General features: G+C 40.4%; 1 protein-coding gene across 4 annotated transcripts in view; it reads right to left on the reverse strand.

Moving 5' to 3' along the window:
- Positions 1-18,992, reverse strand: part of LOC145350972 (tyrosine-protein phosphatase non-receptor type 14-like) — a 217,069-nt gene that overhangs the window by 120,482 nt on the left and 77,595 nt on the right. For all 4 annotated transcript variants that reach the window (XM_080200521.1, XM_080200523.1, XM_080200520.1 and 1 more), the window contains one exon: positions 14,096-14,406. In XM_080200521.1, coding sequence (XP_080056647.1) covers positions 14,096-14,269 — 174 coding nt within the window. In that variant the 5' untranslated portion in view covers positions 14,270-14,406. The remainder of the gene's footprint in view (positions 1-14,095; positions 14,407-18,992) is intronic.

The raw sequence follows: 18,992 nt of genomic DNA on the forward strand, positions 1-18,992 counted from the left end.
TTAAAATGAAATAGATCACATTTGAACTGCCCAATTTTCTTCAAAGCAGAGGTTTCAACCATAAAAAAAATAAATTTTTGGCATTGGTTCAAAGAGCAATTTGGGATGATACTTTTATTAAAATGACAAGTTGGTCAATACACCAACACTGAGGTCAACTTCAGACAGAAATTTGGTGATAATAAGTTATCTACCCACAAAGAATCTGTACAATCTCTGCCCATGTTACAGCAAAACCTTCAAATCATTAATTAGTAACATTTCAGACAAGCTGTTTACATCTTCAAGAGAAGCTGAATTAGTTGCACATTGCAACGTGCATCTGTCAGACAACATTGTGTGGAGTGCAAAGGTACAACAAATACACACTTTAAACATGTTGGAAGCAGGATTGGATAAGATATTAGCCATAGTTCACAAATGGATCATAGGCATTCCTCTACATTAGGGACAGGCATTAGGCCATCTATGGGGGCACCAGTCTGCAGGCATTGGGCAAGGCAATGAGGCAGGCAGTGCAGCACAGAGGGAGCATTGCACTAACTTTAGGTCAATGCACTGACAAATTGATGGATCAAGGCAGAAGATACAGGAGATAAGTGAAAAATGCAGAAAGAGGTACCAACTTGGCTTAAACATCTATGATAAAAAAATTACAAGCTCACTTTCTCTTAAAAGATGTCATAGCTACTCTGACACCAAATGAAATGGTGACATATAGAATCAACCCTTGACAGACAAGTCTTTTGTTTTAAAACTGCCACAACAACGATCTGATGTTAGTGAGTAGAAATTACCTGCAATTATTTTCCCTTTAAGTAACAATGATTTGACTTACCTCCAACGATTGAAAAGATTTTTTTTGATTTGACATATTATTATAGTATCCAGTGAAAAGTATTGTTTCTTGCACCCTATACAAAGTATACCATTCAGAGAAGGAAAGGAAAGAACGTACTGCTACAGTCATAGCTAAGGTGTCGGGAAAGATCAACTTAATTTGAGATAGATCCATTCAATAGCCTGATGGTAGCAGGGAAGCTGTTCAGAAATTGAAGAAATGTACAAAATGACTACGCTTAGCTCTCAGGTTTTCTGCTGTTCTGCCTTTCTCTGATGGTTGCATCTTCCAGTGAGGTTAGGAAGAATGTTATCATAATGCTCTTGATGTGTTGGGTTTGGGGTGGATTTGTTGGATTAGCTGGTCTTTCCTAATCAAATCTTTTTTTTTTGAAGATTTTGAGGAATATGATCATTATATTTCAAACTTCACCATAAGCCCTTGTCAGGTGGTGATGCATTTTTCAAAATCAAATCCAGTTATTTTTAAGAGCTACGACCAGCCACATTAAGTATACCATGAGTAGGATAACATGCCACAGACCTAACAGATATCTTCCATTTACAGTCTGGTGAGATGATGTGGGATGTTCATCATACTCAACTGTCCCTTCTGAAAGATAGCAAAGGCCACAAGTTTACATAATTGCATTCAAGTGGAATTGAGAGCTATACTAAACCGTGCTGGAGTGAACCACTGAACCACTCCTGGTGGGGGTAAACTTTAGTCCTGGATCCACTAATGAGATTTGAGAGAGATGGAGGTGCGCATCTACATAAATTATGCAACTCCACACCAGAAATCAGCATGGAATTGATGGTGTCGGAAATCCAGCTGCTGGAAACACCTGTGACGCTCACTGAGGAGCCCGTGAAACAGCCTCTGCTCGAATCTCCCTGCCCGCAGGATGGAAGAATTGCCCCATTATTTTTTTGACACAGGATAAAAACATACAAAAAAAAGGTTGCCTGCCATGTGCTGGTAAGTAAATTGTTTCTTTTTTTTAAAAAGGCATGGTAGAGCTCTTTATAAGGTCAGTCATAAAAGTTACATAAATGAAGGAAATTCACTTTCATATGATCAGTGTCCAGGTTATACTGACAGAACCACTGCGGTAATCTTTCCTTCAAGGGAACGCATGCTCCTTTTGATAAGCATCACAGAAAATTCATCAAACACCTCAGTAGGTAGAGGTCAAAGTCTTTAAGGCACCAACTTGCCAAATCATTTACATGATTGTTTTCAGACTACTGTTGGCTTCATTCCCATTCTAATTTTCATTTTTATGCCAGAAGCTACTCATTGTATCCATGCTATTGTCTTTGGTCAGAATAGTTGGGACACTGTTGCCAATCTCTACTCCAGTGGGATCTTTTGGAACTCTGCACAACTGCAAGCACTCTCTATTTTATCTTAAGGTTGTCTTTGGTTAACAATCCATTCTTACTCTCTCAGCAAACAATTTAACACTAAATGGGGGTGGGATTTTTTTCTGTACTGTTGATGTGTTTCAAAAAAAAGTGTGCTAAACAGAAATGTATTGAGCGAAAATCATTTTCTCATAATAAAGCAGGCAATAAAGCAGGTTACATTCCTGTAATTTTTGCATTAAAAACCTACTAGCTGCCATCAACCAAACTGTCACAAAAGTCCTCTTTCTACTTACTGCTAAACCTTTTCTAATTTCCTCCCACTCACTCCTGTTCACCGCTTTCCTCTCCCAAACCCCTTGCTCGCTGCTTCCCACTCCCACCCCTTCCTGCTTGTAGCTTTCTTCTCCATCCCACTCGCTGTTTCTCCCTGACTTCTTGACGCTCATTGTTTCCTTCTCCCTCCCCGTTTTCCTCTCCTTTCTTACTCCTGCCGCTTCCCTCTCTTTATCCCTTGCTCCCTCTTCCTTCTTCCATCCTGCTCGCTTTCTCCCACTCCTGCCCGTTGAAGTGTATATATGTGGAGATTGATGGATTGATAAGTTTTCCCTCAGAAACGCACACAGGGTGGGAGCTTCTGGCCCTCACACTGGTGAGCATTGTCGTGGGAGGAATGGGAAAATTTGGAGGTCACTGACTCTTAACATCATTGGTTCAAAAAGCAATTTGGAATTTTTTTTGTTACAATGACAGATTATTCAATACATAAACACTGAGGTCAACTTCAGGCAGGAATCTGGTGATGATAGGTTGTCTACACTGAAAGAACCTGTGCCCATGATGCGGCAAAGCTTTCAAATGATCAATTAGTAGCATATCAGACAAGCTGTTTACATCTTCTCAAGAGAAGCTGAATTACTTGCATGTTGCAACTTGTACCTGTTGGACAGCAGTGTGGAGTGCAAACATGTGCCAGGGGCTGTTCCTCCCACGACAATGCTTCCCCTTCTCCCCAGGGTTATACTTACCATGGCACCCCAGAAGGTTCCTCTTGACTGATTCCCAATCATATATACTTAGCGTAAACCCTGCCTATGTGACAGTACATCGGCAAGGTATGATTATTTAGTGAGGCCAGATCATGCAGCTGAGAAGCTCTTTCATAAGATTTACATCTATTAAAATAATGAGGTTACTGCCCTTTGTGGGCAGAATCTTGTTAAGTCACCACTGCGGGGGACAACACCTGACCGATGAGAATCTCATTTCTCAACGTTCCCAGGATTTCACCCATTGCCATTTGCGCTCAGGACGAATGCGAGCGCAAATCCTGCAGTATCCATAACAGGGCTGAGAGTTTCACTGACAAGATCTACTCTCATCTCTTTCTCTCCTGCCTAAATAAAGCAAGCCTGCAGCAATTACCTCAAATGCCACAAGACAGATGTAGAAGAACAGAACAGCAGCTAAACAGAATGATTACTATAATTTAATCATTGCAAAAAAGACCATTAATCAGGAACTGGATAGCTCATTCAGTTAAATATTGAAAAGACCAGAGCAAGAATCAGTGATTGCTCAATCAATTAGCCATTGGAGAAGACAACTCTTACCAACTCCTTTGGGAAAGATGTAGAGAAACTCAAGAATGTTTGTAGGCTGAAAATAGTTCCTCTCTTGGCAATCATTGTAAATTAAATCACTTAGAGTTTGCAGCTACATAGCTCCCAATTCTAATCTTTCATAATCACATGTCCATCATTTGCTACTGGTCTGACCACTAGTAGCAAACGATGAGTAAATCCAATTAAAGCTAGCCCAAATTCAAAATTTTTAAATTGACTAAAATACTTGGTAATCTCCGAGTAGTAATAATCATACAGTTCAAATGATAAACTCATCGTACTATTTGTGACTTTATGACTATTATCTGACACCGTTGACAGTGTAACAATTACGACTAGTTTTCTGGTGGGGTGAGGGAAGAGAAAAGACAGAAGTTGTATGAGAGTTTTAATGTCACTTTTCACCTATTAAACAGATGCTGTCATCACCATACCAATGGGATCATAAACAGTTCTCCCACCAATTTAAGGATTCACTAGGCCTCTTCTTTACATATACAAACTCAGCAAACTAGTGATATCAATGCAGTATACAGTAACTAAAACGCTACCCAAATCAAAACAAATAATATCAGCATCAGATGGCTTGTAAACTTAGCGCTAATAATTGCTGGCAGTCAAAGATTTCTGGAACTTACACTGAATTTAACTCCATGGATAAAACCTATGAGCCAATACATTAAAGAGAAGTTTTTTAAAAGATACAGATTGAAATAGATGAGTATGCATTTCATACAGGTAACACAAATGTCCACTGAACAAAACCAGCTACTGACGATAGGAACATAAGAAACTGGATGTGATATGGAACTATATTGAGTCAACTGAGAGAGTGTTCAACACACAATTACTAACCATATTTGTTGCGTAGAAAGCAAACAAGATGGACGATGGACTTTTTTCTAATCTAACAATTTTTATGTTTCACTTTATGGCAACAATGAGGCCTTGGGACTTGAGGTACTTAATATTAGAGAGTGAAATTATCCATGTAAATTTTCTCCCAGAGATGCATGTAACCAGTGAATTCAGGTGGCTGGGGTTTGATTAAAGGAAGTATTTGGTTTAACCGAGCAATCAAATTCAGCCGCTAATGCATCATACCTGTAATTACATTTTAGTCAAGATTTGCCCCAGTGATTCGTGACCATCCACGTGTGAACACAGCACAGCTCAGTATAATAGTTTCATCCCCTTACTAAGAGCTGTGAATATCATTCAACAGTGCAGGTTCAATAGGAATGTGAAATTAAGTCCAGAACTTTAGACATAGCAAAAAGTGTAATTTTTCTGGTATTATAAATGCATTTTCACCAAGACCTGCACTGTATTTTCTGCTTCTTCAAATGATTTGTATTGAAGCCATAAGGAAACAACTAACAAGAAAAGCAAGCTTCCATGAATGTCTGCGCATGAAGAATGGCTGGATGACTTCAAACTTTTTCTTTTACTTAAACTTGGAATTTAAATATCTGATGCAACCTGAAAGCTTCAGTTGTTTATGTCATTATGATGTTCCAACGTACGCTAATAGGATTGCAGGAAATTCAACAGTAAAGTGACACTGACAAAAGAATCAGGTATATTTTCCCCAATTACTTCCCCACAGAACTTCTATCCTAAAGGGTATTGGCCGATTTCACTTTCTCCTGCTTTGAAGCTGGATTGAGTACTGCACAGAGACGATGCACCCTAGGGTTGCATATTGGAAAGAAAGAAAAATCTCCTTATTGATTCCTGAACACTTAGTTGATCACAGAACGATAACTGCAAGAAGTCTGGCATTGATCATCTAACTCTTTCAACACAAGTGTTGGAGGGGACTGTGTGACTGGGGAGAGCAGCACACAAGAGTAATGATGGATATGGAAGGAAAAGACAAAATACCATACTTATAAATAGCAAGATGGCATGTTAGGCATAAGACCTGTCCTTGACTCTCTGCACAGGAGTAGTTTTTAGATACTTTGTAACTGGCAATACAGAAATCAATGGGCGTTATTCAGTAGTGTCGATGAATTCACTCAGTAGGACTTTAATGCAGGTTTCAGGACCCTACACTAGAAATAAATTGTGCTCAGAGACCTAATTTGCCAGAATCTAGTTGAAAGTTACAACTTAAATTAGTCATCTCTGAACTGTTCATCAGCCTTAACTTAATGGGCCAACAGCTCAAGCCTGGTCAGCCCCACCAAGAGAGGATGGAATGCTAGATCAGCTGGAAAAATTGAGGAATAAGCTAGAATTTAAAATTTCAGCAGGATCTCACAGTATGCTCCTCGAATTAGAAAGTAAACTTCTCTGTCGGCAGTGTTTGGGCTGGGGATGTGGTCTTTCGTGCCGGGGAAGACCCTTGGAAGGTGTGGAGTCACTGGCTCCCTTGGGCCCCACAGTCTTATGTAAGGGGGTGCCTGAAGTGGCAGCCTCTCTATGCAACATGAGCCAATTGGCCACAGAATATTCATCCCTAATTTGGACTTCAGTTTGTTTCCTGCTTCCATCGAGTAGGCAGCTATTCTGAATGTTGGCCTCTGCCCGGGATGCATTCTCAGCAGCAGTAATGCCTGCGGTTTGCCTACCACATGGACATGGTCACTGGTTTCCTGTCCTTCAAACTGCTTGGGCTCGGTGCCTGTCCTGTGCTGCCCCCCCTGAGCTCGTTGCCTAGCCCTTGCTGCCTCCTGGGTTCAGTGCTTGACTCTCTTCTCTGGCCTGACTGCTCCTTGGCCTTGCATACCATTCCCTGTCCCCTGTTGCTCTCTAGCCAACCTTGCTGGCACTGGCCCTTTACCCACTCACCCGCCCCAGTTCCCACTGGTGCCTTTTATTGGGTTCCCTGCCACTACTCCCCATTGTCATTTACTGGAGCCTGGAAATGGCGTAGAAGGGCAGTCAGCAGCATGGGAGGATGGGCAGGGCAGGTCAGCATGGCTAGGAAGGGCATGGGTAGAAGGTGATGGCATGGGCAGGAATAGGGGAAAGCCTGGGAGGTGTGGAAAGGGTGATGGGGGTAGGCTAGTATGGGATTTAAAAATAGTACCGTTACACCGAAGCTACTAATTTTGTCATATATTTTACAGATTACGCTAGTTAAACATTAAAACAGACAGTGACTTCCCGCATCCGCATGGTTATAGTTAAATGCAGAACTCAGGAAATTGCTGTCTGAGTTGTCGTACTTCTCAAGAACCTGTACAGCACTCGTAACATTTCTGTAACTCAAACAGTCATGGACTCAACCCATCCTTGGTCTTGAGTAGATGATATGGACACTTTAGTGAAATACAGGGGGTGGGAAATGCTGCATTGTCAGAAGTTTAATCTTTCCGATCATTTATTAAACCATGATCCTGCCTGTCTGCTTGTATAATATCCCATAGCACAGTTCAAAAGAAAAAGGGGATCTCCCCATTTGCTCGCTACCATTCTTCTCTGAATTAACACCACTACAATTAACCGATCACTCATTCTTTTATTCTTTGTGGGGTACACAAATTGGCTGCTGCTCTTGCCTCCAAAACAGTGTTACACTCCAGAAAGTAATTCAATATATGTGAAATGCTTTGCAATGTCTGGAGGCCATGAAGAGGCACTAAAACAGATGCGAGTTACATCTTTCTCTGCATTAAACATGAGATCCAAGTCCAACCACTAAAATGTCACTTGATTAAATGTGCTAGGGTATCATTAGTATGAGACAATTTAAATGCAGGTTTATAGTCACTTACTACTTTGGTTTCCTCCCATCTTCTCCTGAAGATGCAGATTTCAACAGATCCTAGCAACCCCTCTGTGCACCCCCCAACTCACCCCACCTGCCAATACATCCAATAGCTATTTTAAATCTCAAAAATGGAGTAGCTGAAGCCTAGTCCCTGTCTGAGGGCATCAAAGCCATATCAACCCTGACATCCACTTCTACATGTGCCATTCACTGGTGGTCATTAGGATCTTGATGAGCTTTTCTCATTTCCTTAGCTGGCGATACTGGATCTAGCTGTACTGAAACCAGGCAGTAGTGAGCTAACTCAGCACAGCTAGGGCTTAAATGTGGGCATTTCCTCATTAGATACAAGTCCTGCACAATCAGTGCACCTACCAACTGATATGCTCAATGAACCATTGGGGAATCCAATGGATAAACTTTGATGAGGGATGGGATTTTCCAGCCTTCACCCCTGTATGGCACACTGGCCGTGATGTGGAGATGCCAGCGTTGGACTGGGGTGAACACAGCAAGAAGTCTCAACACCAGGTTAAAGTCCAATTTTGTTGCGAGACTTATGGCACATTGGCTACCATCTTTCAGTCCCGATGGCTGCAGTGTTTGGCATACCTCACCTATCCTGCCACTGGGAAATCCACCGTGTTGGTGGCGGGGGGGGGAAAATAATCAATATGCACCTAGCAACGCAATGACAAGACATTCTCCCAAAACGCAAAGGATAACCACTTCAGATCAGCCATGATCTTATTGAATGGCGGGGCAGGCTCGAAGGGCTAGATGGCCTACTCCTGCTCTTATTTCTTATGTTCTTAACTGTCATGCAAAAGCCAGACTGATTATATATAATAATTCTATTTTAGTTTGTCTATATTAGCTGGTGGGAAGGAAGTAGATACAGTTCAGCCAAATAGAAGCTTGAAAGTAATGGCTGCGTTTGATAGTAAAAGCACCAGTAAGGATATTGGCACTCTGTTGTTGAAGTCTAAATCAGACAGCAACTTCTGACAGTCACATACATGCAATTAAACACAGAAATCAGGAAACTGTTATCTTGAGCGCCCCTGTTTCTCCAGAAGCTTTGCTACACTGGTAACTCAATGAGACCTGGCACTAAAACAGTGAGAAATTGCAGTACTTACCCACTCAATTTGCCGCAAAAGGATAGGACTTATCCATTCCAACATAAGTAAATATTTAACAGCACAATAAGACACAATTTTTGCCAAACAATCTCTCTGGCACTGAAAATTAGAGTCTTGTTTTGTCAGATCTTATGGACAGGGAGGCCTTGAACTAAAGACACCAGGCTGAGATGTCATAAGTCGGAGCTGATTTTTCCAAAAGAGCAATGTTAAAAATAGGGGATTGGTTCTTGAACCAAGCTGGAAATCACTCATGATGGAGCACCTAGCAGCGTTAAATCCTCTCAACCAGTCGCTGAGATGACTGTTGATGCCAGCACACCTTCATTCAAGTTCCTCAGTTAGTGTGGGGGATATAATTATAGAATCAAATCAAACAAATCCCTATAGTGCAGGAGGCCATTCAGCCCATCGAGTCTGCACTGACCACAATCCCACCCAGCTCCCTTTTCCCTCAACACCACACATTTACCCTCTAATCTCCTTGACACTAAGGGGCAATTTAGCACTGCCAATCAACCTAAGCTGCACATCTTTGGACTGTGGGAGGTAATCAGAGTACCTGGAGGAAACCCACACAAACATGAGGAGAATGTGCAAACTCCACATAGACGGTGACCTGAGGCCAGCATTGAACCCATGTCCCTGGCGCTGTGAGGCAGCAGTGTTAATCACAGTGTCACCTCACCGCCAATCACTGTCAGTTGCCTGTTTAACCTTTTACATCTGCAAGTCTGAGCACAAATTAAATATTTAATGTGTTAAAATTGTGATGGTTGTGAAAATAAATTCAGAATAAAACACTCATTTCCAACCTAATGATGACAGTTCAATTTGACCAGTCATAGAGATGGACAGTGCCAATCGTCAGTATGCATGTATGAATGTGTTGGCATGCCAGCATAAAGTCAAAATTGATGTGGTAGAGCTGAATTGTTCATTGTACCTCAAACGTCAAAGTCAAGGACCGCCTGTAAAACAATTTCAATTTCTGCTAGGGATTTTAAAATTAGTAAATTTAAGTACACTTTATTTGCAAACAATCCTCCTTTCCATCTCTTGGCAATGAATTAACCATTTTAGTTCACAGTTTTGACTGCATGTATCCATAAGGATTCATCAGTCTGATTGGTTCAGGAGACACAATTGCTCGCCCCGTTTGTACTGGTACCAGATACCCTGTAGAGGATGTTGTGCTAAAATTGCATTTCAGTCACTAAGTTCCAGTCCCAAAAAAAGCCCAGGGGAAGTCTGAGCAAGTATAGTAATGAATGGTTGACATCATCTGTTGGCGTCTGACTACAAAACTTGGGTTGTTGTATCATATAGTCACCGTTTGTCGAGCGCATTTTGAATGGAATGTGGGTGTAACTGGCTAGACTAGCATTTATTGCCCAATACTAATCACCCACAAAAAGATGGAAGTGAACGTCAAAGATAGTATCTGGGCTACCTATCAAGCAGTCTGCTTTGTCCTGGATAGTGTTGAGCTTCCCAAGTATTCATCCAGGTGAGGAATTTCATCATGCTCTTGATTGCACCTGGTAGACCGCAGACAAGCAACGGGGAGTCAGGAAGGGAGTTGTTTGCCGCAGGATTCCAAAGCTCTGACCCGGCTCATCCAGTTCAGTTTCTGGTCAGTGGTGACTCCCAGAAAGCTGATAATGGGGGATTCAGTGATGGCAAAACCAATGAGTGTCAAGGGGTGATGGTTAGATTCTCTCTTATTGGAGACACTCATTGCTCAGCACTTATATGGAGCGAATGCTACATACCACTTGTCAGGGTGCATTTGGACACAGACTGCAAGAGTCATCAGTGGACATCCCCACTTCTCACCTTATAGTGGAAGGGAAGTCATTGATAAAGCAGCTGAAGATGGCTGGGCCTCGGACACCAAATTAAAGTTTATTCATCACTCATATGCAGGCAATTAATACTGCAATGAAATTACTGTGAAATTCCCCTAATCGCCTGTTGGGCTCAATGCACCTAACCAGTAATTCAGACTGTGGGAGGAAACCAGAGAACCCGAAGGAAAGCCACACAGACATGGGGAGAACATGCAAACTCCACAGTGATCCAAGCTGGGAATCGAATCCGGGTCCCTGGCACTGAGGCGCAGCAGTGCTAACCACTGTGCACCCTGATTTGCTGGGCCATTTCAGTGGGCGTTTAAGAGACAACCTCATTGCTGTGGGTCTGAAGTCATATGTAGGCTGGACCAGGCAAGGGCAGCAGATATTCATTACTATTAATGAACCAGATGGGTTTTTACAACAAATCAAGAATGGTTTCATGCTCACCATTACTAGACTAGCTTTTAATTTCAGATTTAGTAATTGAATTTAAATTCCACCATCTGACCTGGTGGGATCTGCACTCATGTTGCCAGAGTATTAGCATCGGTTTATAAGAAATGAATTTTCAACAAAATTTGGGTTATGCATAAAATTTCTAAAATGCATCTTCACTACAGTAAATCATTTTTCCACCAAAGAAACTATATGAATGAATGTGGTCAATGACAATACCATCATCTCAAATAGTATCTTTAATATTTTGCATTATTGTAATAATATCAAATCCTGCCACCATTGTTAGTGATGTTAGGCAGATTGAATGGAGTTGGTCAAACCCCCATAAAATCTCTCTTTAGGAGTGACCTCGAGTCAATGAAATCCCATTAATAGAAAGTGGAATGGTGACTGCGGATTTGTACAAAGACAGCTTTAAGCAAAAGGGAATCATAACCACTCTCCAGCCAAAAACATCTGCAAAATGTTACAATGTGTTGTTAGTGAAGCAGTTTTTTGTGCAGTAGAAATCATTAGCAGGTCCATTACTGAAACGTTGACACAATGCACTTCTTGTGTACGAGTGCACAAGATACTGAAGATGCACAATTACTGGCTGTATAAAGTAAACTCTTGTGATTAGAGGGGAAAACTAAATAAAAATATACAATGAGATTTTCAAAAAAAATTCAAGAAGTCCATTAGAGCAGAATGTGTAGACATGATAATCTAAAACAGGAAATTTTATTTGCTGACAAGAAACTCAGCACAAATCAAAAGTCAAACACAGAGCACTAGCAGTGGGATGTGAAAAATGCCAGACTCAGAATTTGCAAGCACGGCTAATTTAGTGTAGAAAATTAGCATTTTGAGTTGGAAGAATATTTGCATTTATGCTCATGCCATTCCCCATTTTAATTCTCCAGTCTTTTACCCTGCTCTTGATGTCAAAGCTGCAATGGTCAGTCATGAACAACATCTTGTGTAATAAGGGATGTAGCTTGCTGACAGTTTTGTGACCGCTCTACTCTCTTGAGCATGGAAAACAATTAGTATTCACAGAGCATCTTTAACCTGTTAACGTAAGAAACTGTCCAAGGGAACTTCAAAGTTTTATGGGGCAACATCTGACACTAATCAGCACGCCTAAGACGACATTAGGCCATCTGACCAAAAGCTTGATTGAAGAGGTAGGCTTTAAAGGAATGTAGTGAAGCAGGAAAGCAAGGTAGAAAGCTAGAAAGATTTAGTTTGGGGGGTGGTTCCAGAGTTTAGGGCCATGGCAGCTGAAAGTCTGGCCACCAAAAGGACACTTTGGGCTTGTTATATGAGAGAACAATATGGAAGTGCAAGTTTTTGCTATTCAATGTGAAATAGTTTAATAGCCTTGTTTACAGGAAGAATACAGCTGTTCTCGAGAATGGTAGTAAATTAGCATCCAGCACAAATCTAGTAGGTCAGCAGTAACTCTAAATGTGACAAAACGAATCCAAGTGATCTTGTAATTTTTCTAAAATGCGAAGTAAAATCATTCCCGAATGAAAAAAAAATAGATTAGCAGATGGGAGAGTATGGATATTGTGACACATTCCAAAGCTTATTTTGAACTGAATTTGAGTGGCACAGTTCAGAAGCAGCTCCCAGCAGGCCTCGAGACTCCTGCTGATACACCAGTCACGAAATGGCTACACGTGCATAGTTTGTTTCCACGTCTTCAAGTCGGGAACAGGCCCTGCACGCAAAGACAGCAGAAAAGTAGCAAAGAGGTGAAACGGTGCAAAAGTCAGGTGACGTGGAACTGGAGCATCATTAGAGAGAAGGTGACCCAAAGAGCAGGGGACAGGGAAATGGAAAGGGAGAAGGACCCAAACCAATAAGATGATCCAAAACTAGAAAGGTGAGACAGAAAGAGGTCCCACAAGAAGGTCCCAGGCAGGGGTCATGGGTAGTCCTCAATGAGTCAAGATAAACAATAGCAGCAGAAAAAAAAGGCTAAGATAATAAAAAGCTGTGAGGAGCAGATTTCATACAAAGTAGGCTCATTAAAGATGAGCCCAGAATATCAATGCGTGCAGCTAAAGGTTGGTGATTCCGTGATACAGGCTATGAGAGGCACAGGTACCCATTTGGAGCAGCGGTGTTCTGCGTAGTATGACTGAAGATCTGAAACTGTGCTTGGAAGATGAAACTTGAGTGTAGTTGGAGATCCAGAGGAAAGAAATCTCAGAAGATGAGGGAAACATTGGAGATGCATCTTGATTGTAGTTGTCAGTGGGGTGATGTTTGGAGAGAATTTCAAAGTGAGCTTTGCAAATGTGAAGATTGAAAACCTTTGTGAGAAAGACAATGATTCAGTGAGACTGAGAGACAAGCATCTAGCTGGGTTGTTGAGAAATCCCCAGAAACTGCTCGAGTCAAATCTGTCATTCAATTTGGAGTGTGATGTGTCTGACCACAGTTTACAAACTATTTCACATGTATTGCATACTTACCCTGAATATTAGAGTGTAAGGTAGATATGGCAAACTGATTTATGTCTTGGAATTTTCTTTGTGTGTGTAAAGATATAGCTAAGGTGAAAGAATAATGAGTATTTGAATCATTTTGTATTTGTATTGAGATCTTTCCAGCACCTTTTTCTCTGGTGTAATACACAAAAGAACATTAAACAAGTAAAATGAAGTGTATTAAAAAATTCATCAGCAGACTCCTGTGAATTTGTTCTGGGACATGTTTTGGAAACTGGAAGAAAAAGATAGGACCCATCAAGCTAGGTTTGACTCTGGAATCTGCTTTGTCCAGTAGTGTCAGCTGGAATGGTAACAATATAAGACTTGTAATGGTCATATTCACTTGGCCTCTGTCTCTCCCAACTCTTTTAGTCAAGTATTTTTCACCTTAAAAGCAAAATCTCTTCCTGTAAATATGTTGATGCAAAGAAATTATTGTGCTATCTTGCAAAAACAACTCAAATGTCTGTTAGCTAACATTTTATCAGCAGTTCTAAAAAAACATTTTCATTCACTTGTGGAAAACAAAGTCATGTCTTACTCTACGTCTTCCTTAGAAGATTTGCATATTAGATTGGCCTACCTCACGCAGCTCCAATCGCTGAGCCACAGCTTCCAGGCATTCCTGTCCTGTGCTCTCCACCGACAATGTACACTCAATGACATTGTTATCCAGCAATCGGATGCGTGTCACAAAGCAGTTTTTGCTCAGAACGTTGTACCGTCTGGTCCTCCTCAGTTTGAGTCTGAAAGGCATGGCTCTCTAGCCTTGAAAGCAGCCTCTTTCAGAAGTGAATCCTTCAAGCAGTTTGCCTGTTATCTTCCAGCACCTTTTTCTACTGAGGGTGAAACCAGCTATCCCTTTCCTGGTGACATTTAAGTACTTGAGACTTCCTATGAACAATGACATTGAAATTAGTTAGAAATACTTCTGAAAGAAAAGCCTTGACAGTTTGTACCAATATTTTGAACATAAAATTAAGGCTTGAGGCACAGATCAGTCAAACATTTAGTAGGCTTATCTTAATATAGAGCAGTTAGATTCCTGCAATGAAAATGTATAATTTTTTGCAAAATATGTAAAAAGTAACATTTTTTCATAAGATAATTTGCTCACAAGTATCGCTCTTTTAATATTTTCAGAAATGATAATCAATTCCCAATTATTTTGAACCATGTTTATGTATGTAATGATGCAAAGTTAGTTTGATGAGATGACAGTTTCAAGATCTTTATGTCTCACCTCAATCTCTCTCACAATTCAGTACAAATTGGCAATGTCAATGTCAATCAGGGAAATCATTAAAGTAGAGCCTTACAGAGAAATAAAATGTCACCAATATTGTACATACAATACTGAGGTTGCGGTTAAGACACAATCTTGGCACAGAGCAAAAAGGAGCTTTGCAATACCCCATCAATACAGGGTCAAAACTGATACTGATACAGGGGTGAATTTCTAAATTCACCCACTTCCACAACGTTAAAGTTGGAACCTGGGTGTAGAGGTGATCCATTCTTAACCAACAACTTTCGCCTTGATTATAACCAAAATATATCAACAGTATTTCACAAAGTTATGTGCCACTTTAGGCTGAGATGATTTAACAATCCTTGGATAGTTTTGTAATGTACTGTTGAGTATTTAATTTATTCAAAGCAGGCTAATAATTGAGTAAATGATTTAGCAGAAATTATTTTTCACATGTAAACCTCTAACTGCTATTCAATAATGATATAATACTAGTTGGTTTACTGTAGACAGAATTAGTTACTTCATGCAGAGATGGCTAGGAGGATGGAAATGACACACAATCAATAAATTCTTTGCCTTCTTTCAGCCTTCAAAATTAACACTAGTTCTCTAGGAGAGCATCACATCCATCAGCAGCTGAGCGAAAGGTATGAGCGTGACTCAAGAGAGAGAAGGGCCAGTAAATACGTGTTAACAGCAATGAAAATACACTCTCTATTTGACATGCAGGAAGATTCCTGTTCAGTGTTCCTATAAATCATTTTAAAGAAGGTATGAAAAAAACATCTTTTAAATTGGCAAAATATCAAAGGGCCAGTCACTTATCAGTTTCCAGTATGAGAATTTACACATTGATCAGCATTTCTTGTTGCGAGCGCAACAAACATTAAAAGCTGGCGATTATGGCTAAAACAGGTTTAGCATATTAAAAGAAATTGGTTTGGAAACAATGCTATTTGATCAAAAAGTCTTTGTGGTGGGTTTAATGATGCATTTTCCTCAAACTTACTGCAAATTGAAAAATGTTAGATTTTTATAAGTTTCAGAAAGATTTTGATTTGATTTATTATTGTTACATGTATTAGTATAGTGAAAAGTATTGTTGCTTGTGTGCTATACAGGCAAAGCATACTGTTCATACAGAAGGAAATGCGAGCGCAGACTGTAGTGTTACAGTCATAGCTAGGATGTAGAGAAGGATCAACTTAGTGTGAGGTAGGTAAAGGTAAAGGTGAGGTAAAGAGGAGATAATATAAATATTTTTGATAACTGATGCCTGGTAATATCTAAGTATCTAAAGCATTCCCAACTACAAGTGAGATTGTGGGACAAGTCAAGTCAGTAGACTTACTGCCTTCAAATTCTGCAATAGGGACACACATACCTATGTCACTTTTCTCTCCACAGCTTTCCTTGGCCACATCACCACATTGTTGAACAAGGTGTATTCAACCTGATAGTGTCAATGTAAAATGAGGGCAAAAAAAACTTGTCAAAATGTTATGTGACGTTGCCAATTGTTTTGGCAACTAAAACGAGTGACAGACTTGTAACTATCAATGCTTTAACCTAATGTTAAACAGCACAAATTTGGTTGATTAACAACATTTTCACAGAAGAAGTTAAAAAAATACTCATTCATTTCTGAATTTTTTGATTGTGATTTTTGTAAGGTGATGCTGGGTTCATTAAAGTCACATAACTTAGGAACCCACTCCTAATCAGATTCGCGAACATACGGAAACCAGATTTTGCATGATGTTTTCTTGAAGAACATGTCAATAGTTTCTTTATTCATTCATGGGATGTGAATGGTACAGGCAAGGTTAGCTTTATCGCTCATGCCTAATAACCCTCAAGTAGGTGATGGTGAGCCAGATTCTTGAATTGTTGTAACCGACCTGGTGCAGAAGCATGCTCAGTGCTGTTAGTCAGTGAGTTCTCCAAGAGCTTTAAAAGGTTATATATTTCCAAATCAAATTGTTGTATGATTTGGAGGGTAACTTGCAGGTAGTGCAATTCTTATGCGCCAGCTGCCCTTGGTCATCCAGGTAGCAAAGATTGCACATTTGGATGACGTTTCACAGAAAAGCCTCAATGTGTTACTGCAGTGCATCTTATACGAGATACACATTGCAACCGCAATGTGCTGGTGGGGTGGTGGTGAATTTTGATGATGACAGATTTTAGGGAGAAAGGGTCACAACCTGGAGAGACAGAATTGTTAACAACTTCAGCTACATAGGAGTCATGGGACATGCGTCTTGGAGATGTTGGAAAGATTCTGGGGAGTAAAGAGCAGAGGTACTTGGCAGAGAACCAAGATTCTGATTATAACATTCACATGACTTGTCAGTTAAGTTTCAGGTCAATGGTAACCACCAGGATTTTGATAGTGAGAGACTTTAACGATGGTAATGCCATTGGAAATCAAGGCAAGATGGTTAGATTCTCTCTTATTGGAGATGGCCATTGACTGGCATTTGCATGGCACACGTTATTCATCCCCTAACAGCCAAAATCAGAATATTCTGAATGAGAGCCTCGGACACTACCCTGAGGAACTCCTGCAATAATGTCCTAGGACTGCGATGATTAACCTCCAATAATTATAACTATCATCCTTAATGCTAGATATGACTCCAACCTGAAGAGCCATTTTCTCCTGCCAGGTCCCGATCGATTTTAACTTTACAAGGCCTCCTTGAATCCACTCTTACCTCATCTATGAATTCAGTTCTTTCGGCAATGTTTGGACAAAAGCTGTATCACAGTCTTGAACCCAGAGACTGAAGTAGTCATTGGTGAGCAAGTTATGAATGAGTAAATGGCATTTAACAGGACTGTTGATGATCCCTTCCATTACTTACTAATAATTGAGAGCAAACTAATGGGGTGGGAATTGGTCAATATGGTTTTGTTCTGCTTTCTAGGAAGAGGTCTATGGCCTTATGGGTAACTGTGGCTCAATGGCTAACTGTAAAGCTTGACAAACTTCATGGGAGATTATGCCAATGTTACAAAAAACATTAGGACAGTTTGCTATGAAAGGGAGGGATGAAACTAGACTGCTGACCGAGCATATCTGGTATTAAGGGTCACTCAACTTTAGTAGCCGCAATTGTCACAAAATAAGACTGGTAAGAAGAACAATGGAAACAGGTGTCTTCTGTTTACATAACCCTTAGACAAATGAGCTCAGAATCGTGAGGGTCTTGAACAAATGTTCTTGAAGGTTGGAGAAAACATATAAAAAAGGGCTAATCGGAGATGTCAGCAGCGAAGACTAGAGGCCCACCATCATGACAAGAGAATCTCAAGTTCGGAACTTAGGAAAGACACCCACAGGCCATCGAGCACAGGTAGTTTTTTCTTTAGTATTTGAGATATGGGTGTCGCTGGCTGGCCAGCATTTATTGCCCATCCCTAGTTCCCCTTGAGAAGGTGGTGGAGAGCTGCCATCTTGGACAATTGAGTGACTTGTCAGGCCATTTCAGAGAACAGTTGAGAATCAACCATATTTCTTTAGCTCTGGAGTCACATGAAGGCCAAACCCGATAAGGACAGAAGAAGATTTCTTTCCCTAAAAGGCATTAATGAACCAACAATCAAAAATAGTTGAATGATCATCAGTAGATTCTTAACTCCCTATTTTTTCTTAAATCAAATTCAAATTCCACCACCTGCCGTGATAGGATTCGAATCCTGGTTGCCAGAACATTAGTTGGGTTTCTGAACGAATAGTCTAGCGATAATACCACTAGACCATTGCCTTCCTTAGATTCTAGTCATAAGGTTATATTATAATGGAAACTAAATGAGAGTAATGTGTTAATTTTGTGCTTATCAAAAAATTAAAGATTACAAAAAAAAATTAAGACTTCAGTTTGAGTATCTGTCCTTTATCCAATATGCAAGTTGATGCCTTAGTATAAAAGGGTCAACAGGTCATAACTAGACGATTTTTACTTTGTCGGGTAAATGCTAGGGTTGCAGTTGTATTGGAAAAACTTGACTAGACATGCCGCTAGTTCTGTCACACAACTTTTCAACCAGGATGTTGTTAGGAGGTACAGCCTTTTCTCTATTCATTGTGATCACATGGAGTGAATCAAAGAAATGTGGTTGATTCTTAACTGCTCTCTGAAATAGCCTGACAAGTCATTCAGTTGTCCAAGGCAGTTCACCACCACCTTCTCAAGGACAACTAGGAATGGGCAATAAA

This window comes from Carcharhinus amblyrhynchos, chromosome 12 (assembly GCF_965287045.1).
Source record: "Carcharhinus amblyrhynchos chromosome 12, sCarAmb.v2.hapA, whole genome shotgun sequence".
Lineage (NCBI taxonomy): Eukaryota > Metazoa > Chordata > Chondrichthyes > Carcharhiniformes > Carcharhinidae > Carcharhinus > Carcharhinus amblyrhynchos.